This window comes from Oncorhynchus mykiss, chromosome 5 (assembly GCF_013265735.2).
Source record: "Oncorhynchus mykiss isolate Arlee chromosome 5, USDA_OmykA_1.1, whole genome shotgun sequence".
NCBI lineage: Eukaryota > Metazoa > Chordata > Actinopteri > Salmoniformes > Salmonidae > Oncorhynchus > Oncorhynchus mykiss.
Window position 1 is genome coordinate 24,122,391 of NC_048569.1, and position 25,842 is coordinate 24,148,232.

The window sequence follows — 25,842 nt, forward strand, 5'->3', positions numbered from 1 at the left end:
GTACAGTTATTTAAAAAAAATGTATCAGGCCTATTCATCTCTGTCTAAAGGTTTAACTGAAGCCCTTGCATTAGCAATAAACATTTAAGATTTTAATGTATCAGATTTGTAAAGATTCAAGATCTCAAACTCACGTTGCAAGTTGTGCATGTTCTGGTAAAGGCACCAGTGGTGTCTCCAGTATGAACTTTGTTTCGTTCCCCCAAAACAATGTACAAAATCCAAACAGATCGAACACTCAAGTCCTCCTGAAAAGTTCCATTCTGTGGCTTTATCTGGATTCTTTTAGTTTAGTTCTCAGGGAAGATGACAGCCCAGTACTTAATGAAATCCAGGTAATCCGGTAACTCTTGGGAGGCAGGTGCAGCATGCGACCGCTTGCTTGCCTGCTCTGCTTTCCTGACTGCCTGGCTTACTCCTTGGTCTGGCGCAGGTGGTGTGAGAGAGGGAGGGAAGCGTGCCTCTCTGTACCTCTCTCGCTCTACCTCACCACTCTCTTCCTCGCTAACCCACCCCAGTCTCCCACTCTCTCTCTTGCTCTCTACCTCCCACTTTCTCTCTCTACCTGCCTTCTCTTTCTACACCCTTCTCTCTCTAGCCACCCCTCTCCTCTTGCTCTACCCCTCTCCCCTTGCTCTACCCCTCTCCCCTTGCTCTACCCCTCGCTCTACCCCTCTCCCCTTGCTCTACCCCCCTCTATCTACCCCTCCTCACACCCCTTCTCTCTCAACTCCCTCTCACTCTCCCAACCCACCCCCCATCCTCTCCCGACTACCCTCTACCCCCTCTCCTCTTTCTCTCTCTCTGGGCGTGTTGGGGCCGCTGATTGGTTAATGATTAGCTGAGCTGCTGCCCCGGTGTTGGCCCTGCATGCCCACTCTGAAACCTGGCCATAGTGCCGACCGAGTCTTTGTGCGTGTCCCTCTCCGTGTTTGAAAGGAAGGGAGTAGGGAGTGTTCAGTCTTATGATTAACTCGCACAGGTTCAGATATTTGCTGAGCTGGGCACTTTGGTGCTGGGAGGGATGTGTGGAGGGAGGGGGGGTTAGAGGGGGAGGATTGTGGCCCAAGGAAGTAGGAGCAGCCACTGGGCTAACAAGAGGTGCTCTGTGGAACAGACCCAGTTTCCAGCCAACTAAAACTAAGTAGGCCTTTGGCTGATTACTTAAAATAGGCCCCCAGTAACTGAGGAGGCACACAGACACTCACACACAGGCAGATTATTATTCAGAGAAACACGCATGTGCAGACAGTAAACATAAACACGCTTTCGTAGAAAGTCTCACATGCTCTCAAAGACAAACACACATTCACACACAGGTGATGTTAAACAGGTCAAATTTGACACAACTGATCACCAAACGGCTCCCCTCCCAGTTTCAACCTGCCTGGCGTGTATGTATATGTGTGTGTGTCTGTACATGGAACATAGTATGTTTGTGTGTGAGCATACGAGTGTTCATTCACACAGGAAGGAACCTGGCTGGTTCAGCAGAAAGAGAAAAGCTTGCGGTGGTGAGCTTGTCATTCCCCGCCCGGCCAGCCTCCCCGCCCGGCCAGCCTCCCCGCCAGGCCAGCCTCCCCGCCCGGCCAGCCTCCCCGTCGGCCCATTGCTCCTGCAGGTGCGAACTCCTGACAAATAGTCCCAAACAGGTAATAAAACGTTTTAACAGTCACAGCCAGGCACTGGGCCTGCCCACCAAAAGCAGTTTTAACTAGCGACTGTAAAAAGCCAACTGTGCCACGCAAACGTTCTGCAGTCCTACACCATCCGGCCTGCTGGAGTCTAGAGAATGCTAGGGTAACTGGTTAGTTGAAAAATAAAAAAATACAATATAGGGTATTATTCCTTCATGGCCTGAATTTATCTAATGTTCAAAATGTAGTTTGTGCATTTCTGGCCACGGTATAACATCTTACATAATTAATCAAGGGTAGCCTACTTCACTTCACAGCACATGTAGGATGGAATTCACCTAGAGCCCTGTAACCTCAACTACTTTCACTTTGATCTCAACACGCCACTGATTTCCTGCTCGAGAGGATGGATGCTCTATCCTGGGCTACAAACCAAAAATGAACAACCCATTTTTACACAATACCGTTTTAGACCCCATCATTGAGAGACTACCATGGGTTAACAAACTCCTGCAGCCTAAGTCTAGGCTATATGCTTCAATTTGCATAACTGTTTTGATGAGTCAAGCTAGTTCCTCCCATCCCAGAAGAATGCTCTGCAGGTTCCATCGCCAAGTCACAATGAAAGATGTGTGACAAACACAGCCAAGCCAAGATTCTGGTATTAAAGATTGCGTTATAAATGTGAGGGAAAAAATTCAGCGATTCTAAATTAAAGGCTGATATTTAAGCAATAAGTTCAGAGGGGGTGGTATATGGCCAATAGAACACAACTAAGAGTTGTTCTTGTTGTTATGCAAGCCAAATTCTAGGCTAGAAGCAAGGAGAAATAATGTGTTTAATAAAACCATTATTGCTTTTCTTTTGTCATTTGCTGTGATATATCAAAAACAGTGTAGTGATACTTCAAATAGAACAGTAAACGTGGATTTTTGCATCATACCCATATACAGACGGGTGGAATGGTGTTTTAGCCAATCAGCATCCAGGATCCAAACTACCCGGTTTATAAATGAAGACAGGCTAATTGCAGCCAATTTGCAAACATTGACTGGCATATAACAATAAAGCCTTTGAAACAAGTGCAGAAAACCTTAACTAAAGCTGTAATAAATGGAGCCAGCCAGGTATGCGATGGGGCAGCTTTTGACCCACAATGGAGGCTTTTTCCCATGCAGTGCAGCCAGTACATCCTGTGCTCTGTGCTACTGCTAGAGTGCGAGCCCCCGTGTGGCTCTACGGGCTAAGATCAGCCCAGGTTCCCTGCTTTTCCCCTCGGCTCCCGCACTCAGTCAGTCAGTAACTACCATGGGCTTAGCGCCACTGCAGTCTTAATATATGCACTTGGGCCATTCTCTCAATGCCCCTCAATAACAAAGTACAGTACATGAGTGTAAATAATTTCACAGAGGAAGAGATGGGCAGTCCTATTGCTTTAAATATAGTTGTTCTGTATCTCTGCATACACCCCCAACCAGAAATTTAACAGATGACGAATAACGGAAAAGGACAATGTGTGTTTCAAACCTGGAGCCGCCTGTGCTTCTGTCCATTCGCTAGTCACAAGGGTCTCAATGATCTTGATGTGAGCATCCGGGCTGGGCTCGCAGCTGATGAGAGTGAAAAAAAAAGAAGTAAAATAGAGTAAGCGATTCTCAGGCCAGCTGACTGGCCCTGCTGTTGTGATTAATGTGTGCATGATCTTGCTCCATCTTTGTCACTCTCTAACTGATGGGACTTCAAGCATGGCTGCTTTAATTGCAACAGCACAGCTGGCAAATAGAAAATCTTCCAAACCTAAATCCTTTCACTGCAAATGTGTGTGTCAGTGAGAGTGTGTGTGTGTGTGTGTGTGTGTGTGCGTGTGTGTGTGTAGGCTGCTTGCCTGAGAGTGTGTTTCCTTGAGTATATAAAAAGTGTCTGGCTGTCTGTGCACACCTGTCTGTGAGTGCCAGTTCCTCTCTCTCCTGCACCCACCTGGCAGCCTGCTGTCTGAAGAGCACGGGGCTGAAGATCTCACCCAGGGCACGGGAGCTGAGCAGGTTCTTGGGCGCGTTGTGGCACACTCGGGACCAGTGGCGCAGCAGGCAGTGGAAGGTGAGCCAGTACTGGGCTGGCAGGCTGGGCGTGCTGGCGATGCGACGCAGCAGCTGGGCACACTCCTTGGGGCTCTGCACCTCTGTGGGACCAAAACACAGCTGTCAGAGAGGGAGGTGTGTCATACATACACATGTTTCTATGTGCTAACACTTACGCACAAATTCATAGATAGCGATCACATAGGGAGATATACACATTGCATTGCCACACATGCACGACTTTGAATGTGTGCACAGGTACGCACTAACAAAACCCTTCAAAAAGCTCTCGCAGTTAAAGCTACAGAGGTGCTAGCAGACTTCCCTTCGACCAATGGGGTGGCAGAAAAAGGAGCCCTGTGCTCAGTAATCGGGTTAGACAACCGCATTGAGATTGTGTGTGCTCAACAATGAGTGGAGTGCAAGGTACACTTGCAGGTGATTGGCTAGCACTGAGATAAACTTGTATAAGTTAACAACAGAGATCCTGTTTCTGGCCATGTGACAAAAAGATTACTCTGAGATATCTCTGTCTTATGTTCTTCCGTGCTAAAGCAAACCTGCTGTGTGTGTGTGTGTGTGTGCGGATATTGACACTAGCTCTAGGTACTGTGGGTTCCCTCTCCAAGGTACAGAGTGTTCAGCAGCCCGGCCAGTGGTAGATTAGGTTAGGACTGCTGCTGTAGGCCAATAATTAACTAGACACCGTACCTTTGGGTTGAGGCACGTTCCACTGAAAGTGATTGCTGAGAGCAACAAACAAATTGAATGAACAGCAACCTCTAACCGACATGCTGATTTGGACATGACCCATTTTCTAGTAGAACATTGACATTAAGGAAACAGCAGGTGCTATAGAATATTGGTTATGTGATTGTGTGTACATCATGTGGTGTACTCTGATGAGTGTATGGCAGTGTTACAGTCACAGTGTGTGTGTGTGAGTACCTTGGGCGGTGTGGACCAGCTGAGTGTAGATGGCCGGTGGGATGACAGGCTGGGGAAGATCCTGCAGGTACCGACGTAGACCGTCACACAGCATCTGCAGGTCCATCTGGTCCAGGTCTGCTGACGGAGGATCTGAATAGAACCACATACCATTAGCTCAAAGTCAAACTGTTTTTCCCCCCAAAAAATTGCACACAAAGTCAAATAACATTGAATTCAGGTGGATATACAGTGCATTCGAAAAGTATTCAGACCCCTTGACTTTTCCACATTTTGTGGAACCCATAATGACAGGTTTAGTAATGTTTGCAAAAAATGTATACCTTATTTACATAATTATTCAGACCCTTTGCTATTCGACTCGAAATTGAGCTCAGGTGCATCCTGTTTCCAGTGATCATCCAGATGTTTCTACAACTTGGGAGTCCACCTGTGGTAAATTCAATTGATTGGACATGATTTTCAAAAGCACACACTTGTCTATATAAAAGTTTGCACAGTTGACGGTGCATGTTAGATCAAACACCAAGCCATGAGGTCGAAGGAATTGTCCATAGAGCTCCGAGACAGGATTGTGTCGAGACACAGATCTGGGGGAGGGTACCAAAACATTTCTGCAGTATTAAAGGTCCCCAAGAACACAGTGGCCTCCATCATTCTAAAATGGAAGAGCTCTAGAGTTCCTCTGTGGAGATGGGGGAACTTTCCAGTAGGACAGCACTCCACCAATCAGGCCTTTATGGTAGAGTGGCCAGACGGAAGCCACTCCCCACTAAAAAGGCACATGACAGCCCACTTGGAGTTTGCCAAAAGGGACACAAAGGACTCTCAGACCATGAAAAACAAGATTCTCTGGTATGATGAAACCAAGATTGAACTCTGACCTGAATGTGTCCGCTCAACACCTGGCCAATACCATCCCTACGGTGAAACATCGTGGTGGCAGCATCATGCAGTGGGGATGTTTTTCGGCGGCAGGGACTGGGAGACTAGTCAGGATCAAGGGAAAAATGAATGGCGCAAAGTACAGAGATCCTTGATGAAAACCTGCGCTAGAGCGCTCAGAACCTTAGACTGTGGCGAAGGTTCACCTTCCAACAGGACAGCGACTATAAGCACACAGCCAAGACTACGCATGATTGGCTTCGGGACAAGTATCTGAATGTCCTTGAGTGGCCCAGCCAGAGCCGATCAAACATCTCTGGAGAGACATGAAAATAGCTGTGCAGCGACACTCCCCATCCAGCCGGACAGACCTTGAGAGGATCTGCAGAGAAGAATGGGAGAAAATCCCCAAATACAGGTGTGCCATGCTTGTAGCGTCATACCCAAGAAGACTCGAGGCTATAATCGCTGCCAAAGGTACTTCAACAAAGTACTGAGTAAAGGGTCTAAATACTTAATTAAAATGTGCTATTTCTAAAAAAACTGTTTTTGCTTTGTCATTGAGGTAGGTGTGTAGATTGATGAGGAAAAAAAACAATTTAATACATTTTAGAATAAAGCTGTAACATAACAAAATGTGGAAAAAGTCAAGGGGTCTGAATACTTTACGAATGCACTGTAAGAGATAAACATGAATTCTGCTCACCAGTGTCAAAGCACTGTCTAACATCCAGTCCACCATCGGCTGTGAAGGTCCTGTACAGCGTTGGGTTGTCCAGACCTACACAGAATCAAGCAGCACATGATAAGCCCCTAGCTTAGATGCAACTACATAAATTCCTAGAAAGTCATAAAATCACTATAAAAAGGCCTTCCGATTTATTTAAGTATAAAAACATTCAGGGAATAAAGCGCACTACAAACTACCAGACCTAGTCTCAGAGAGTTAGGTAAACCTGCTTTTAGTTTCTTTGCACCTTACTTGTGGAATATCCTCCCAAACTCTCTCAAATTGGATATCATGATGCCTCTGGAGAGCTACCCTTTAGGTTTTTGCTCTAACCCCAGTTTTAACTAATGTGATTCATCTTATGAACCAGCTAAGTGTGAGAATCAGGAGCGCTAGATTAATAGGGTTGGAGCGAAAATCTACCGGGATGGTAGCTCTCCAGGAACAGGGTTGGAAAGCCCTACTCTAGGGCAATTAAGACAGCTGATTAATTACTTTGAATGTGTTTTGTTTTCTATGATTGTGTTTTGTATCACTGTTCTGCTTTTCATAGTGTATAGATTTGGGAATATTATTGTAATTACAGGGCTCTTCAGACCAAAGAGACCTTTATCTCAGCATGACTTCTTGTCAAAATAAAGGTTAAATAAATAATGACATAAGTAACTGAAACCATGTTGATACACGAGGGGTGGATCTTCTAGAATGAAATCTAGGAAATGTTTAGATGACATGTGTGCTAGTCCATTGTGTACAGGCCAGTGCACCTTTCTTCTCGATGGCTTCCAGCAGCTTGGCCAGCATGGGAGGAGCTGTCTCTGGGAGCGCAAACTGCTCTGTCAGGTCCAGGAGGGCGGAGCCTGGAAGACGAGAGAAGAGAGGAATAACGGTTCAGTAAGTCATTTCCACTTAAAAAAGGTTGTTTTAGGATTCAATCGATAACAATTATGGAGGCTAACAAAGAGTGAGAGAGGAAAGGGGATAAGTTGTTGAGGGTTCATTTTATTTCAACATTTCAGGAAGTGCATTGAAATGCAGTACATTAACTGAAAGTTGCCCGATCCTGGTTTAACCAAGCCCTGGATGGTTATAGGTAACGGAGTCAATTCCTCCAACCCTGTCTAACACGACACAAAGGGGCCAATTTTGGGCCTCCACTTCAATCCCACCACCATGATGGTCTCCACCCACATCCCTTGCCCTCAGGCAGCCTATTAATATATCAATCCCACGTTGCAATGCATTCACATGGTACGCCTTTTAAAAATGGTCAGGAAGGGAGATTTGGGACTGGAGCGCTACTTCAAAAGGTATTGCAGACACCAGAGCAAAGGACTGATGGAGAGACAAAAAGGCAACTGTGCACAACCGAACGATTCAGGTTGGAGAGGTGCCGAGCAGTAGGCTACCATGAAGGTAGCGTTGGGGTGGACCAAGGGGCTAAGCAAACACCATGTGATATGCATGAGGCAAGCCAGGTCTGAGGCTTTGCCCCCCCCCACCCCACTATTTTCATTAGATCTTAGCATCCAGGTGTGGACATGAAAGGGTCTGTGGGCTGGCACCAATTTTATTTGGATTTGCAAAAAGGTTATTTTGAAAGAGCACCTTTCTGAAAGGCCCAACTGTTTGAGGATTTCAGTCTGCAGTTTCAAACGCAGACGACCATGAATGGAGCCCCTTTCACAGTTTCCCTTTATTTCACTAATTAAGAGATGTATTTATTTATGTTAGATGCTCTACATCTCAGAAGATTTCAAAGGGTTCCAATATTAAGGCAATGTAGTGGCATTGCCTACAAGTGATTTTATCCTATTGTTTTTAACAAACAAATGTCAATTATTTTGCTCTACCCTTTTTTGTAAACGGGCACAAAACCGGGCATCTAGAGTAGCCATCTACGCATAAACACCGGTCTTTAGCCTGGAAACGTTCTCTCCCCCAGGAGATTATTATTTTGCTTGCCTAAATAATTTCCTGCCATATTTTAACATTATGTCCTCGTTAGCGCACCAAACGCTGTGGATAACGCTGTCCGGTTGTATGTGAACCAACTGGATTAGCAGGGAGAAAGACCTTCAGCCACTAAACACGCTAAACCCTGTGTAGGCTAAAGAGACAACCGTCATCTGGAAGACACAGTGTGGACCGCACCACACGGACCAGAAAGCGAGTCATTTTCTCAGAAGCAGTGAACTTTGAGGTACTGGAACAGCAACGTTTCCCCAAATAGAGAGCTAGGCATCCAGTGCCACCTCTGCATGACTTGGAAGTGTAACCTTCCTACCCAGACAGACATCCTACACTGCTGTCAATCTACTGCCAAAGCCCTGCCTGCATTGGCCTCCCGCTTCTGGGAAACTCACTTCACAACCTGGGGCTAAATTTACACCTGGCCTCAGTGCTGCTAAAAGTAAATATGCAGAACAACAAGCCTAGCTAGACCTAGATACAATCATCATGTTCTATTTTTTCAACTTATCTACAATCACATTCTAGCATTCCTAGATTATAGATAAGACTGCATTTACCATTGTGATAACTATAGTAAGATACATTGTGTTCTTAAAAGTGAAATGCTACCTCTGTGTGCTCATCTGTACAGAGACACACACTGATTTTAGTATCAGAGCTTTGAGTAGACTATCAGATTTCACAATATTATTTTCTACGATATAATGTACATAGATACTATGACTCTAAGTAACAGGGGGGGAAAAAACGATTGGTTGGTGGATATTCCCTCAAACCGCAGTACTATTCAAAGTGTCCTGTATCTGGGACTGTGTATATTTACTCTATCCATAGCAGCCCTGTGAGTGATACAGGGAGGGGGAAGATAAAGTTGTTTCTCAGTACCATCTGCGCGACCTGATAGTTCCAATGCCGACGGGTCGGTGTCGAGTGACACAGAAAATGACAAATGTTCGGGCCGATCAGTTGGTGATTTCCATGAGGCACTGCCACGAGACCAAGAAACAGAGCAGAAGGGATCTAATGAAGGCAGAGGGGCAGTGAACGAGCGAGAGAGAGAATCCAAGGGGCAGCGAGAGAGAGAGTGAGGGGCGGCGAGAGGGCGCAGAGAAGGAATCGGCCACAGAGAAGTCCTTGGTAGCAGGCCACTTGATGGAACTGTGTTATCCTCAAAGCCGGAAAAAAATGTGTTTAGCTTGTCCGGAAGCAAGATGCCGGTGTCCGCGACGTGGCTGGTTTTCCCTTTGTAGTCCATGATTGTCTGTAGACTCTGCCACAAACATCTCGTGTCTGCCGTTGAATTGCGACTCCACTTTGTCTCTGTACTGGCGTTTTTTCCTGTTTGATTGCCTTACCAGAGAATAACTACACTTTTTGTATTCGGCCATATTCCCAGTCACCTTGCCATGGTTTAATGCGGTGTTTCCTTCTTTCAGTTTTGCGCGATTGCTAAAACATCTATCCACAGTTTCTGGTTGGTTTTAATAGTCAGAGTGTGTACAACATCTCTTACACACCTCCTGATTAACTCAGTCAACGTATCTGTGTATTTGTCAACGTTATTCTCAGAGGCTTCCCGGAACATATCCCAGTCCGTGTGATTAAAACAATCTTGAAGCCTGGATTCTGATTGGTCAGACCAGCGTTGAATAGACCTTAGGCAGAAACTCAAACAGGAAGTACCCGTGCTATAGGAAGGGAGGAGGGGGGGGGGGGGGGCTTGTAGGCATTTCGACATTTTGAGTAGCAGCAGTCCAATGTTTTTCCAAAGCGAGTACCACAGTCAATGTGTTGGTAGAACTTCCATAGCATTTTCCTCCAATTTGCTTTGTTAAAATCCACGGCAACAATAAATGCAGCCTCAGGATATGTGGTTTCCAGTGTGTATAAAGTCCAGTGTAGTTCTTTGAGGGCAGTCATGGTATTGGCTTGAGGGGGAATATACACGGCTGTGACTATAACCAAAGATAATTCTCTTGGGAGGTAATGCGGTCAGCATTTGATTGTGAGGTATTCTAGGTCGGGTAAACAAAATTATTTGAGTGTCTGCATGTTATTACAATCACACCATGAGTAGTTAATCATGAAACATACACCCCCACCTTTCATATTCCCAGAGAATTCATTATTTCTGTCTGCGCTATGTACTGAGAACCCAGCTGGATGTATGGACAGGGACAGTATATCCCGACAGAGCCATGTTTCTGTGAAACAGTGTATGGTACAATCCCTGATGTTTCTCTGGAAGTAGATCCTCGTCCTGAACTGGTCTACTTTATTATCCAGAAACTGAACATTAGCGAGTAATATACCCGAAGCGGTGGATGGTGTGAACGCCTCCTGAGTCAGACTAGAAGTCCACTCCGAATACATCTCTGCCGGAGGTGTTTTGGAGCAGCCTCTTGAATAAGTTCCATTGCCTTGGGGGGGGGGGGGGTACAAACAAAGGATCCAATTCAGGATAGTCGTATTCCTGGTCGTAATGTTGGTGAGTTACCGCCACTCTGATATCCAAAAGTTTTTACCGGCTGTATGTAATATAAAAAAAAAAAAAATTGCTAATAATGTAAGAAATTAGTATGTAACAATAATGTAACAAAATACTGCAAAGTTGCTTAGGCACTAGAAGCAGACCTGCCATATCTGTTGGCACCATTAAGTTCCACTGGACTAGAACAGGGGTTCCCAAACTTTTTACACTTGGTGGACTCCCTTCCAGCATTGGGGAACATCACGAGAGCGGGGCGGCGAGCGAGAGTGCGCGCGAGAGAGAGAGGGGCGGCGAGAGAGAGGGGATGTGAGCGAGCGAGAGCACGAGAGAGAGGGGCGGCGAGCGAGAGCAAGAGGGGTGGCGAGAGAGGGGCAGCAGCACGAGAGAGAGGGGCGTCGAGAGAGGGGCAGCAGAGAGAGCGAGGGGCAACGAGAGAGAGAGGGGCAACCAGATAAACTGGTTTATCCATTTCACTTGCTTTCGCTCCTTTGCTCTGCAGAGAGTGAACAAAGAATGCAAAAATACAGGTTAGTCCTTCTGCAGCTTTCAGCGCCGTCTCTCCCAAAGCTAAAAAAAAATGTCTATGCCTGCATTATTATTATTTGCAGGATTCCTCATAATATCCCAGAAGGCATTAGCTCAGTCAGCCAGTCAGTCAACCACAGGTTGAGGAAGTCAACGCAGCTGCCACTGGTGCTGTGGTGCGGCAGGCGTCGGCGGAGGGAACACTCTCTCCCCAGTTCAAACGGTACCTGTAAACTCCAGTAACGGCTGTGGCCAGGCCAGGGCATGGAACACCAAAAACGGACTAAAGATAGCGCACATCTCTGTTAAGTGTAAGGTCCAGGCATTTTCATAGGTTCTAGTGTTTATTTTCTTCTGGGGAGGAGGTTCTGTGGAAAAAGTGTGACTGAAAACTGATGACCAGTAGAGCAGCCATAGTGTTCGATGTGTGACTTTAGTCCATTTACTTCAAGGGGCAACTGGGTATAAAAAAAAAAAAAAATCTGTCCTCAGCAGTTGACGCTTTGTTGAAACAATATTTAATTCTCAGGTCAGTATGGCTTTTTACTACTTTACCATGCAGTGTAATTGCATGTGAAATAGGCTATATAACATGGAGAAATCTTGAGTTTGGACACATGAAATGGGGCTGCAGGCATGAGAAAAGTGAGACTACGTCTCCCCCTGCAGAGAGAAAAAAGCAACGCATGCACCTCACCGAGAACCAATGAATAGCCTGTTGCTACACTGGCAGAAAAAAATCCAAGATAAAAAAATAAAAAAATATTAATTTATTGGTGCTTTGTGCAAAATATTTGGTTCAACTGAAGGTCTATAATAAACCAGTATCATAATGTACAATTTCAAGACTCACCATTACAGATTCCAAGAAATTAGACAAATAATGACGACAACCATTGCCATCCAGGCCGCTATTTGAACAAAAACAAAACTTTTGTTTGTTTAAGGCCTACATCAATTGATTCAATCAATAAAGTCCAAAGCATTCCCATTAATAGATATAAGAACCAAACTTCCTCTACCTTTGTTTAGCCATTATGAAAAAACACTACAGTACAGAAGAGGGAGGTGTCTACAGTCTACTTTGATAAACAGATATAGCTAGTGTGATAGATCCATATCACAGTTAGGGTTGCAAACTTTCCGGTAAATTTCTGTAATTTTTCCAGAAATTTTCCATGAGAGGTTAAGCCCTGGAATTTGGGGAATTTTGCTTAAATTCATTTTTTTGTTGTTGTTGCTTATAACAGTGAACCTTTTTTTGTGGGATACACAAGGCAATTCTAGGTCTTGTGGCATAATTGGTTAAACTATCCCCAATTCAATGGAATTGAAACAGTGCATTCTTCCATCACATGTACAGTGCACTCTTCCATCCCATGTACAGATGATCTTGCACACTAATGAGATGCTATTGAGCCCACACTATGACACTGTCTGAGCCAAGGACGACATGCTTTCTGGTAAGTTTTGATTACAGTACTGGGTGGGATGAATATATTTTTTGTTAACCTCTTATGGCTGCATCCCTTGTTCTCAATTTCCACCCTAATCTAACTGCCTGTAGATCGGCCCCAGAGGCAAGGATATGCATATTCTTGGTATCATTTGAATGGAAACATTCTGTAGTTTGTGGAAATGTTAATTGAATGTAGGAGAATATAACAGTAGATCTGGTGGAAGAAAAGAGAAAGAAAGAGCATAAGTTTATGTTTTTTATTGTTGTAGCATCATCTTTCACATGTACTAGAAAGGCCACACAGTCAGATAGGATGCTGGAGAACATTCTGATGGATAACACAAGAGAGCAACTGTAGGTGTGCAAAGTTTCAGACGGATAACTTCAGGAATGGGTGAGCTGCATGACATTTAGCATGAAGTCACCCAGGTGTCCCACACAAGTTGCCCAAATGTATCCAAGTGGCCGAATTGGTGAAATGACCTATAACTATATACAACATATCAAAAAGCAATTCTAACACACACACACACACACACACACACACACACACACACAAAACATTGTTTTTTCAATATTAGAACATTTAAAAAAAACAGTACACCCTTTGGAAGTCCTCTACACAATATTTTGCTGCCTGTGCCATGTCCCATAGCAGTCTCTTTCTGATGTAAAGCAGAAGCAACCTGCAGAAGTGGTGCAGGTCACGCGACACAGAACACAACGACGCCTCCATGCTGTGCCCTTTTGGCCCTGAGGCACAGTCATGCCTGCAGTAATGAACTGTGGCAAATGAACACCACTGGAGGCAGTAGTAGAGGGGGCAGAGGTAGAGCGTGCAGCTTGGCACCGGAGGCTCAAAGTCGGAGTCGCTATCACTGTGAAAGAAAACATAAAATAAATATTTGTAATGTATGAGCCTTTTATCATCACATAAAATAAACAGATATGTATTGTATAGAGCAGAGGGAACAGTCACTAATGTGAAGTGCTGTTCCATTCAACTCCGGCCATTGTTGTGGGCCTGCCCTCCCCTGAACAGGAGGAGTAGCAGAGGCAGTGGTTGTGTGTGTGTGTTTGCTGTTCTACTCCATTCCATTTGAATAAAAAAATTGAAAATATACAGTGGGGCAATAAAGTATTTAGTCAGCCACCAATTGTGCAAGTTCTCCCACTTAAAAATATGAGAGAGGCCTGTAATTTTCATCATAGGTACACTTCAACTATGACAGACAAAGTGAGAAAAACAAATCCAGAAAATCACATTATAGGATTATTTATACATTTATTTGCAAATTATGGTGGGAAATAAGTATTTGGTCACCTATAAACAAGCAAGATTTCTGGCTCTCACAGACCTGTAACTTCTTCTTTAAGAGGCTCCTCTGTCCTCCACTCATTACCTGTATTAATGGCACCTGTTTGAACTTGTTATCAGTATAAAATACACCTGTCCACAACAAACACCTGACCTCAAACAGTCACACTCCAAACTCCACCTATGGCCAAGACCAAAGAGCTGTCAAAGGACACCAGAAACAAAATTGTAGACCTGCACCAGGCTGGGAAGACTGAATCTGCAATAGGTAAGCAGCTTGGTTTGAAGAAATCAACTGTGGGAGCAATTATTAGGAAATGGAAGACATACAAGACCACTGATAATCTCCCTCGATCTGGGGCTCCATGCAAGATCTCACCCCGTGGGGTCAAAATGATCACAAGAACGGTGAGCAAAAATCCCAGAACCACACGGGGGGACCTAGTGAATGACCTGCAGAGAGCTGGGACCAAAGTAACAAAGCCTAACATCAGTAACACACTACGCCGCCAGGGACTCAAATCCTGCAGTGCCAGACGTGTCCCCCTGCTTAAGCCAGTACATGTCCAGGCCGTCTGAAGTTTGCTAGAGAGCATTTGGATGATCCAGAAGAAGATTGGGAGAATGTCATATCGTCAGATGAAACCAAAAGAGAACTTTTTGGTAAAAACTTAACTCGTCGTGTTTGGAGGACAAAGAATGCTGAGTTGCATCCAAAGAACACCATACCTACTGTGAAGCATGGGGGTGGAAACATCATGCTTCGGGGCTGTTTTTCTGCAAAGGGACCAGGACGACTGATCCGTGTAAAGGAAAGAATGAATGGGGCCATGTATCGTGAGATTTTGAGTGAAAACCTCCTTCCATCAGCAAGGGCATTGAAGATGAAACGTGGCTGGGTCTTTCAGCATGACAGTTGACCTCTGTCATTACCAACAAAGGGTATATAACAAAGTATTGAGATAAGTATTTGGTCAATAACAAAAGTTTATTTTCCACCATAATTGGCAAATAAATTCATTAAAAATCCTACAACGTGATTTTCTGGATTTTTTCTCATTTTATCTGTCATAGTTGAAGTGTACCTATGATGAAAATTACAGGCCTCATCTTTTTAAGTGGGAGAACTCACACAATTGGTGGCTGACAATACTTTTTTGCCCCACTGTATATATCTGACATGGAAAATATATATATACACACACCATTGCAAATTAATTAATTAATTAATTAATTATATATATATATATATATATATATATATAATACAACGGCATTAGCACTTACCGGTCCAGAAGTACGTCCTGTCCTTGCAGAAACAGCTCCTCAGCTCCTGTTTGAATCATAACACTCAAAGATTCCTCATACAAAAAAAATCTCTCACTTTCTCGATCAATCTATTCTATAATCTGGTGCAAATCTGTATACTATGACTTCGCTTTTCCTGATTTATTCGCCATGATGTCTTCAATGAAATCGTTGAAAATACAACTTTCCAAAATACTGCTGTGCGTAACAAGCGTCACAGCAACTCCTCTGATAGTCAAGGCGGGAATGGAGTTCGTTACGCGTGCATTTACAAACAAGGAATGGTGGTCCAACCCAAAACCATTACATACTGGCGTTTACCTCAGCTCATTGGCTATCTACCCAGCTAGATTTCAAGAAGATCAGTGGTCAGTGGGCAGAAATACAGTCAATCAACGAAGCTTTGCTAAAATTATTGGTGCGCAAGGTAGTCATTGCTCGTTGTCTTCAAATCAGTTCACTTCGGTCAATACTCCCCGCAAAAAAATGGCGTTTGGCTGTGTTGCAAACATCCAGGGGAATGCACTGAAACCAACCATGACTAGATAAACAATGGTTTACCGTGTGTAATTACGTCGAATGCCCCGTAAAAAATTGATAGAGATAGAATTCACGGCACAAACGGGTTACAAAATGTTTAGATTTAGGCTATAAAAATGGATTTTATCAAAGAAAACGGCACTTCATTTGATCACTGGGACCCTCAGGAAGAAAAATAAGAGCAAGATATCAGAATGTAAGTCATAATTTTACCTTCAGATGTGAATGTGTAAAAACTGTCATGGCGGAAAATGTTTTTGTTGTTGATTGCTCTTCTCAAACAAAAGCATGGTATTTGTTCTCTGTAATAGCTATTTTAAAATCGGAAAACGTAGTTTCATTAGCAAGATGCTAATCTTTTGAAGGATGTAAGACACTTGCATTTTCAAGAATGTTTAATGTTACGACGTTGTATTTTTAGTTGTCACTCTGAAATTTCCCCTGATGTTGATCCCTGTACGGGGATCGCAGCCTAGTAATTAGTAGCCTACAGCAAAGTGTGTTTAAATCATTTCTAACTTGTTAACAATTTCTGCTAGTTAGTTTTTGCTACCATGTGGGTTTTAGCTTGCTTGAGAGCCTGCTAACTGAGGAGTGTTAATTCACCTATTTCCATACATATTTCATTTTAAAACATTCATTTTACAAAGGAGTTGTTTAATATAACTGCTTAATCATCTATACATGGAAATGTATTTAAGGTTTTTTACTCATTTTTTTCTAATCTCTACAGGAAAATGCCACGGGCACTATCTGATGTGTGGAGACATTTCACTGCAGCTAAAGTAGAAGGAAAAGTTGTGTAATTATGTAAATACCATGCCAAATCATGATGAATCAGACACCTTGTCGATATCAATAGCGCATGGTTCTCCTGGAATCATAAGTAGTCAGAGGAACGTAGTCAGAGAAATGCTGATGAATGTCTTGCTTGAGCTGTGTATGCAACTGGTTCAACTCTTGATGCTCACATGCAATGTGTATTTGAAGAGATTTCTGAATGTTCTTCGCACAGCATACACCCCTCCAACCAGACATGCTTTATCTACTCATTTGCTGGATGCAGAGTTCAACAGAGTTCAAGTGAAGGTCAAGCAAATCATAGAGAAAGCAGACCGCTAGAGGAACCTGTGTGCTAGACAGGTTAATTGACCACAAACTTGTTCAATGGACCATAAACAATTAATGAACATGCACCTGTGGAACGGTCGTTAAGAAACTAACAGCTTACAGCAGGTAGGCAATTAAGGTCACAGTTATGAAAACTTAGGATGCAAAAGAGGCCTTTCTACTGACTGAAAAACAGCAAAAGAAAGATGCCCAGGGTCCCTGCTCATCTGCGTGAACGTGCCTTAGGCATGCTGCAAGGAAGCATGAGGACTGCAGATGTGGCCAGGGCAATAAATTGCAATGTCCGTGCTGTGAGACGCCTAAGACAGCGCTACAGGACAGACAGCTGATTGTCCTCGGAGCGGCAGACCACGTGTAACAACACCTGCACAGGATCGGTACATCCGATCATCAGACCTGGGGGACAGGTACAGTATGGCAACAACAACTGCCCGAGTTACACCAGGAACGCACAATCCCTCCATCAGTGCTCCGCCTGTCCGCAATAGGCTGAGAGAGGCTGGACTGAGGGCTTGTAGGCCTGTTGTAAGGCAGGTCCTCACCAGACATCACAAGCAACAATGGGCACAAACCCACTGTTGCTGGACCAGACAGGACTGTCAAAAAGTGCTCTTCACTGACGAGTCGCAGTTTTGTCTCACCAGGGGTGATGGTCGGATTCATTCGAAGGAATGAGCGTTACACCGAGGCCTGTATTCTGGAGCAGGATCGATTTGGAAGTGGAGGGTCCATCATGGTCTGGGGCGGTATGTCACAGCATCAGACTCCCTGCAATGGCAACAAGCTCAATCTCAATGCTGTGCGTTACAGGAAAGACATCCTCCTCCCTCATGTGGTACCCTTCCTGCAGGCTCATCCTGACCCTCCAGCATGACAATGCCACCAGCCATACTGCTCGTTCTGTGCATGATTTCCTGCGAGACAGGAATGTCAGTGGCCTGCCATGGCCAGCGAAGAGCCCGGATCTCAATCCCATTGAGCACGTCTGGGACCTGTTGGATCGGAAGGTGAGGGCTAGGGCCATTCCCCCCAGAAATGTCTTGGAACTTGCAGGTGCCTTGGTGGAAGAGTGGGGTAACATCTCATAGCAAGATATGGCAAATCTGGTGCAGTCCATGAGGAGATGCATTGCAGTACTTAATGCAGCTGGTGGCCACACCAGATACCGACTGATTTTGACCCCCCTTTGTTCAGGGACACATTATTCAATTTCTATTAGTCACATGTCCCCCTCTCTCGCTCTCCCGCTGTCTAATCCTGCTCGCAGACATGCTTCGCCTCCAGTAATAAGATTTGCCAATTCAGACTCCAGTCTCTGGAGGCGATCAAGTAATGAAACTCACATGTGCACGCTCTCATGCACACAGGCCCATAAAAACAGGCCTTTTACTGGAATGCTGCCAGGCCAAGAGCAGTTTGGTGGGGGTTTTAAAAAGATAAATCAAATTACAATGTGGATAGGTTTGATTGTTGCCCTCAAATTAAGTTCTGTGTGGTTTGTGCTTTGGTGTGATCAGCTCTAATTTGATGGCCTGATATGCACTTAGCACATATGGGGAAATCCCAAAGAGTGTAAAGTCTAGATGCAGAATAATTATATAAAACCATATAGGTGTGACTTTCACATTCTTTTCGACTTTAATACTTGTCATTATACTGGTCTACTACAAGAGTTGCATAAACCAACATATAGGCTACATTTAGAATAAACAAAATACCACATTTTCAAAATAAAAACGGGGGCATCAAATGTGTAAATTAGTCAACTACAGCAGCACAGATGTCCCAACAGTGTGTGAAACAGTCGCCATTCAGTTCCCTTTCACCGTGCATCCATTTGTCCTGCCGGCATTGTGCCCCAAGTTAATGCAATCAGCACTTAGTACAATTCTACTGATTCATCACAACGCCACAAATCAGTGCAGTCTGTGTGCCCCCCCTCCACCAAAGGAGCGCCATTACCACTACACTATACCACAGCTGCCTTCAGCTCTATTGAGTTCCCACCACATCAGAGTAAACCGTTCCAGCAGGCACATTGTAACTACCTGAATTGTGAGTTAGTTGGGTCTTTGACTTTAGAGGGGGTATGGCCATCTATCGTACGCTCCATATAATAAAGGCATATTTGAACATGGAGCAACCCACCTGCCTACCACCCCAACCACTCCATGCCTGGTTTTTAAAAAAGTGTGCATTCTTTGTAGAACGAGGCAACAATTCTCCTTCAGAAAAACAGCTCAATACAGCAATGCTCTTTGCCAGAGCACTAATTTGGCCACGAAAATAAGATTTCTACATTATCTAAATCGCCAGCTATGCAGGCAGAGTGTACTTATTCACTCTCCTCATTCTCTCCCTCTTCTGCCTGAGCTTCTCTTTGGTACAGCTACAGATGGGGCTAACTTTATTACTGTTTTACTCTTAGCGGCTAGATGCAAAACCACCTTCCCTCTCCTACATGCTAACTATTCTCTCTACTTTAATACTGTACAGGCGTCGTTATCTCAGAGTAAAGCATCCTCCTCTCATTCTCTTGCGCTTTCCCTTTTTGTCTGCGTCACAAACTGTCACTTTAGCCTCCTGCACTACTACATGTTGCAAACTGTCTGTCCACATCGTGCACATTCACATGTATAAAAACACGACCAACTACACAGTTCCAAAACAGCTACCACAGCATCCTAGCTAAGAAAAGGCATGAGTTTGCACTTAGAAATAGGCTGATAAAATGCAGTTTTAGAGAAAAGATAAAGTGACTTACATCTGATAAGCATGCATGTCAAAAAAAGGTGTTTGGAAATAAATTCACGGTAACCGAGTGATTCTGAGACTCCGATGTTTCACTTGAAAGTGTCAAAAAAACAAAACAATGATTGCAAAGTTAAATAAAAAATGTCTACTGAATATTTAGCAAAAACACATTTGAACAGTGCAGATGCAAAGTTTGTTAAAATAATGACGGCACAAACAGCACTGTTGCTAGTATTAACATTAGAATTAAATCAATGGATTAGGTTAGTTTCCATGAAACAGCTGCCTGTGTTAGCACTGTAAAAAAAACGCTACTGCCACCTTCTGGTTTGGAGTATATTAACAAGGCTGAGTGGCTTCCCACTTCCAAGGTGTCTGCTGTGTGAACACAAGAGATTGACTGCCGACAATATCTATTCAGAGGTGCTTAGTACTTTGACAATCCTACCGGTGTCTGAGCATTTAGGTTACCTCCATTCCCTTTAAGTTGAACGTGAGAGGGAAATTGTCTCCAAAGAATGACAAACTTCTAGGCCTACTGCGGTAAGAATCCGGGACAATAACGGCATCAAATATTTCCTTGAGCAAGACGGAGCACGTAGCCTATGTGCCTTGTAGGGACTTGTTGGGGAACAATCAGTTTGTCAGAATTTACTTCAGTTTCTCAGAATGTTCTTCGAAATGGTTGTTGAGACTGATAAAAGCCAACCAATATCCAATTTTAGGATCCTATACCAATTTTAAAAGTGGAAATATTTACAGAAAACCAATATATCTGCTAATATTTGTATTATAGCTAAAAAAAAAATGTTTTAAGTGCTTTAAATCAGAAAGCCGATTTCTTACATTTGAGGAAAGAACATTAACTTAAGCACCACATAACACTTTGGAGTACGAGAAAGGGATGATTTTTAATAGAAGAAAACAGTTTAACAACAAATTCTTACGAACGAACAATGGTCTACCCTGGCAAAACCCGGCCAATTGTACACCACAATATGTTACTCTAGTGAAAGGAGAATAAAGTGCACGGATTCCAGCAAAAAATGTGCATAGGCACTGAAGCCTAAGCTCAACGATGTGACACATTTTCACTATTCACTAGTGATGCACCGATATTACATTTTTGGCCGATACCGATATCTGATATTTTCCTTGCCAAATAAAACCCGATATCGATACTGATAACCAATATTTAAAATGTTAACGACCTTAAGCATTCTAGTACAGTTAAATAGTTAACACTCACACACAGACGCAGCGGTCTAAGGCACTGCATCTCTGTGCAAGAGGCGTCATTACAGTCCCTTGTTCAAATCCAGGCAGTATCACATCCGGACGTCCCATAGGGAGGCGCACAATTGGCCCAGGGTCGTCCGGATTTGGCCGTCATCGTAAATAAGAATTTGTTCTTAACTGACTTGCCTAGCTTACACACACACACACAAAAGTTATTTTGTTGGTATTTATGCATGTCCCCACTATCAGTAAAACAATCAAAACCTATTTCTTTCACTTACTTGCTGTGCTGTTTCATTGTGCAGTCGTTTCATTCTCAACCAGGATTTATCATACTACGGAACGCCGTTTGAGTCTTTGCTTGTCAAATAACACACTATTTGACGTGTCAAATAAGCTTGTTGACCAATCAGGACCTGAATATGACTGCACATCACATAATTTAACAAACTCAATTTTTTTACGTAGTTATTACACATTGATTACACCATCAACCGTATTTCATATGTCACAACGATTCATCGATACGTATACTATGATGCTGGTAAAGTTGTCTCGCGCACCTACAGTGCTGGTCATAAAAAAGCTAGCTAGCTCATGGATGCAAACAATTTTATTCCCTAAAAACATAGCAAAATGACAATCTGTTTCAGTAGCTATATAGTTAGTTAGCTAACTATATAGCTAGGTGTCATCTAAAATAACCCTAATTTATAAAACAGTTATTTGATTTGATGGTGGTCGGACCCATCTATGTGAAGCTAGACACAATAAGGATTAGCCACAATAGTGGACTTTAATATAAAAGTATGTCATTGACAGTGATGCAAATGACTACAAATAGTAGAATTATGCCATAATTGAATAGATCATGCTAAATGAGCTTGGAATGTTATAGAACATCAACAAAAGACAATTTGTTAATTTGACAAAAATCTGTTGAAATCACACTGGATGTATTATACTTTAGAATTGCAGTGGGGGCATAATTATTTCACTGTGCAGCCTTACCAATGGATTGTTGATCAATGACATTTGGCATCAGTCTACTCAGTGACACCCACAGAACATTAGCGTCGTAGCTCTTATTGCAGGACTATGAAACAGCTGTGAATTGAGCCACATTTATTGTCAACCTATAGGTGTATTGAACACTATTCCAAAGGAAAAATAATACTGCGTGGATATTTTGTAATATTTTGGAGTATTCTGGGAAAAAAATATCTTGGTATTGAGTAGACTGATACCCCATTTCATTGATCCCCAATCCTTAGGTAAAGCTGTACAGTGCAATATGATTGTCAACACACAAAATAGGCTGATTGTGTGAAATCACCTCCCCTGTCACAGTCCCGCGATAAGAGCTACAACGCTAATATTTGCATAAACTCTTCACAGTTGTGTTCTGTGGGTGTCACCGAGTAGACTGATACACCATTCCATTGACTCACATTCCAACCTTGTTTGACATTATCTACTCTAAATATGGCATGATTCCCCCAATTGTAACCTTCTGCATCACTTTCAAATAAGTAATTTTATTTTTAACCTTTCTGATCTCCCCATCCCGGATCCGGGTTCGTGAATACAGACTCAAGCTCATTACCATAACGCAACGTTAACTATTCATGAAAATCGCAAATGAAATGAAATAAATATGCCATCTCTCAAGCTTAGCCTTTTGTTAACAACACTGTCATCTCAGATTTTCAAAATATGCTTCTCAACCATTGCAAAACAAGCATTTGTGTAACAGTATTGATGGCTAACGTAGCATTTAGCATTAACATTCAGCTGGCAACATTTACACAAAAAAACAGAAAAGCATTCAAAAAAATCATTTACCTTTGAAGAACTTCAGATGTTTTCAATGAGGAGACTCTCAGATAGCAAATGTTCAGTTTTTCCTGAAAGATTATTTGTTTAGGACAAATCGCTCCGTTTTCTGCGTCACGTTTAGCTATGAAAAAACCCCTGTATCCAGGATTGTGTAAATCTATCAGCAAGCTCATTAGCATAACACAACGTTAACTATTTATGAAAATCGCAAATGAAATGAAATAAATATGCCATCTCTCAAGCTTAGCCTTTTGTAAACAACACTGTCATCTCAGATTTTCAAAATATGCTTCTCAACCATAGGAAAACAATCATTTGTGTAAAAGTAGCTAGCTAGAGTTAGCATTTCGCGTTAGCATTTAGCGTTAGCATTAGCGTTAGCATCCAGCACGCAACATTAACAAAAACATAAAAGCCTTCAAATAAAATCATTTACCTTTGAAGAACTTCTGATGTTTTCAATGAGGATACTCTCAGTTAGATAGCAGATGCTCAGTTTTTCCAAAAAGATTCCTTGTGTATTAGAAATAGCTCCGTTTTATACATCACATTTGGCTACCAAAAAAAATCCATAAATTCAGTCCTCAAAACGCAAACTTTTTTCCAAATTAACTCCATAATATCGACTGAAAACATGGCAAACGTTTTTTAGAATCAAGCCTCAAGGTGTTTTTCACATATCTCTTCATTGATACATCGTTCTTGGATACATGCTTTCTCTCCTGAATCCCAGGAGAAAATGACCGCACCTGAAGATTACGCACAAATTTAGACAAAGGACACCGGGCGGACCTCTGGAAAATGTAGTCTCTTATGGCCAATCTTCCAATGATATGCCTACAAATACGTCACAATGCTGCTAAGACCTTGGGCGAACGACAGAAAGTGTAGGCTCGTTCCTTGCGCAATCACAGCCATATAAGGAGAGAATGGAAAACAGAGCTTCAGAAATTCTGCTAATTCCTGGGTGATGCATCATCTTGGTTTCGCCTGTAGAATGAGTTCTGGGGCACTTACAGACAAAATCTTTGCAGATTCTGAAACTTCAGAGTGTTTTCTTTCCAAAACTGTCAAGAATATGCATAGTCGAGCATCTTTTCGTGACAAAATATCGCGCTTAAAACGGGAACGTTTTTTATCCAAAAATGAAATAGCGCCCCTAGAGCTCTAACTGAGGCAACCCGCAAATTCCACTATTGTGCCAAATTCTTATTGTGGCGAGCTTCACAACACATAACCCGGTCCGGTCGAGCCTCACTAGCCTGATGAAACTAGCTGGCTGCATATAACGATAGCTTTATCGGCAACAGGGTTAACCTCTCTAGGGTATGTGGCACGCTAGCGTCTCACCTGGCCAACATCCAGTGAGGTTGCAGAGCGCAAATTACAGAAATGCTCATTATAAAAATTCACAAAACAAAACATATTTTACATAGGTTTAAAGATTAACTTCTTGTTAAACCAACCACAGTGTCATATTTATAAAATGCTTTTCGGCAAAAGCATACCTAGCCCAGAACATACCTAGCACAGAACATTGCCCAGTTGACAAATTATTACAAACAGTAACCAGCCAAGCAGAAGCGTTACAAAACTCAGAAATAGAGATAAAATTAATCCCTTACCTTTGATGATCTTCATATGGTGGCAATCAGAAGACATTCATTTACTCAATAAATGTTCCTTTTGTTCGATGAAGTCTCTTTATATCCAAAAACCTCCGTTTTGTTAGCGCGTTTTCTTCAGTAAACCACAGGCTCAAACTCAGTCAAAACAATCAGACAAAAAAATCTAAATTGCATCCGTAAAGTTCATAGAAACATGTCAAATGTTTATATTCAATCCTCAGGTTGTTTTTTTAGCCTAAATGATCTATAATAATATTTCAACCGGACAATAAAGTCATCAATATAAAAAAGGTAAACAAGAAATGCACATGCGCCTGAAAAAAAAACAACTCTGCGTCACGTTAGGGTCCACTCGTTCAGACTGGTCTTACTCCCTCACTTATAAGAATACAAGCCTGAAACAATTTCTAAAGACTGTTGACATCTAGTGGAAGGCAATAGGAACTGTTAATGGAGTCCTAAGTCAATGGATACTGTAATGGCATTGAATAGAAAACTACAAAACCAAAAAAAAAAAAAAAAAAAACTTCCTGAATGGATTTTTCTCAGGTTTTCGCCTGCTAAATCAGTTCTGTTATACTCACAGACACTATTTTAACAGTTTTGGAAACTTTAGAGTGTTTTCTATCCAAATATACCAGTTACATGCATATATCTTCTGGGCCCGAGTAGCAGGCCGTTTAATTTGGGCATGCTTTTCATCCAAAATTCCGAATGCTGCCCCCTACCCTAGAGAGGTTTAGCAGCTGGCGAGCAATTTATTTTCATGAACTGAAGTTCAATTTCAATAGGCGAACAACAATACTCACAAGGATTCCCAAATCATTGCAAAGAAAGTTCAGTTTCTACTGGTCATTGTTTTCAGGCTGGTTGTATTGGTGCTAGCTAGGTACCAAGCTAACGCTAGCTACCCCAGAAGTTGCGGTCAAACAAATAATGGTTTATTACCAACGTGGGATTGTAAACACATCATTCGTGGCCCGTGTTTGCAGACTTTTTTGTACAGCTTTGACAGTGCTACTGATAGTAGTGGTGGCGCTTTCTTTGCACATGCAAATTCAGAACACACATTCTATAATAGAACTGTTATTTAAAGTGTCAAATTAAAAGCTAATTTGACGTGAATCTTTTTTGACACGCGAAGCTAATAGCAGTGACGCTATTACTGTGTAACTCCAGTAGGGCAACATGTGTACCAGTGCTCGACCAGTTGGCGAAAGCCAACAACACCAACGACAGAACAGTTGATTGTCAAGGGCAATGAATTCCATTATCTTGGCGTTAATGGATTTCGTCTTTGAGTCGTCTTGCTGAAAAGTTCTTACTCTTTCAAATGACTGCTCGACTTGTTGACTGCT

At 42.8% G+C, this 25,842-nt stretch overlaps 1 protein-coding gene across 5 annotated transcripts in view; it reads right to left on the reverse strand.

Annotated features, from left to right (window-relative positions):
• Nucleotides 1-25,842, reverse strand: part of pik3r1 (phosphoinositide-3-kinase, regulatory subunit 1 (alpha)) — a 53,954-nt gene that overhangs the window by 14,709 nt on the left and 13,403 nt on the right. For 3 of the 5 annotated variants that reach the window (XM_021602192.2, XM_021602191.2, XM_021602194.2), the window contains 5 exons: nt 7,046-7,138; nt 6,255-6,329; nt 4,664-4,795; nt 3,576-3,816; nt 3,165-3,247 (listed from right to left, as the gene is read on the reverse strand). In XM_021602192.2, coding sequence (XP_021457867.1) covers nt 3,165-3,247; nt 3,576-3,816; nt 4,664-4,795; nt 6,255-6,329; nt 7,046-7,138 — 624 coding nt within the window. Of the gene's footprint in view, nt 1-134; nt 518-3,164; nt 3,248-3,575; nt 3,817-4,663; nt 4,796-6,254; nt 6,330-7,045; nt 7,139-25,842 lie in introns of those variants that run through there. The other 2 variants (XM_021602193.2, XM_021602197.2) reach the window with 2 other exon arrangements.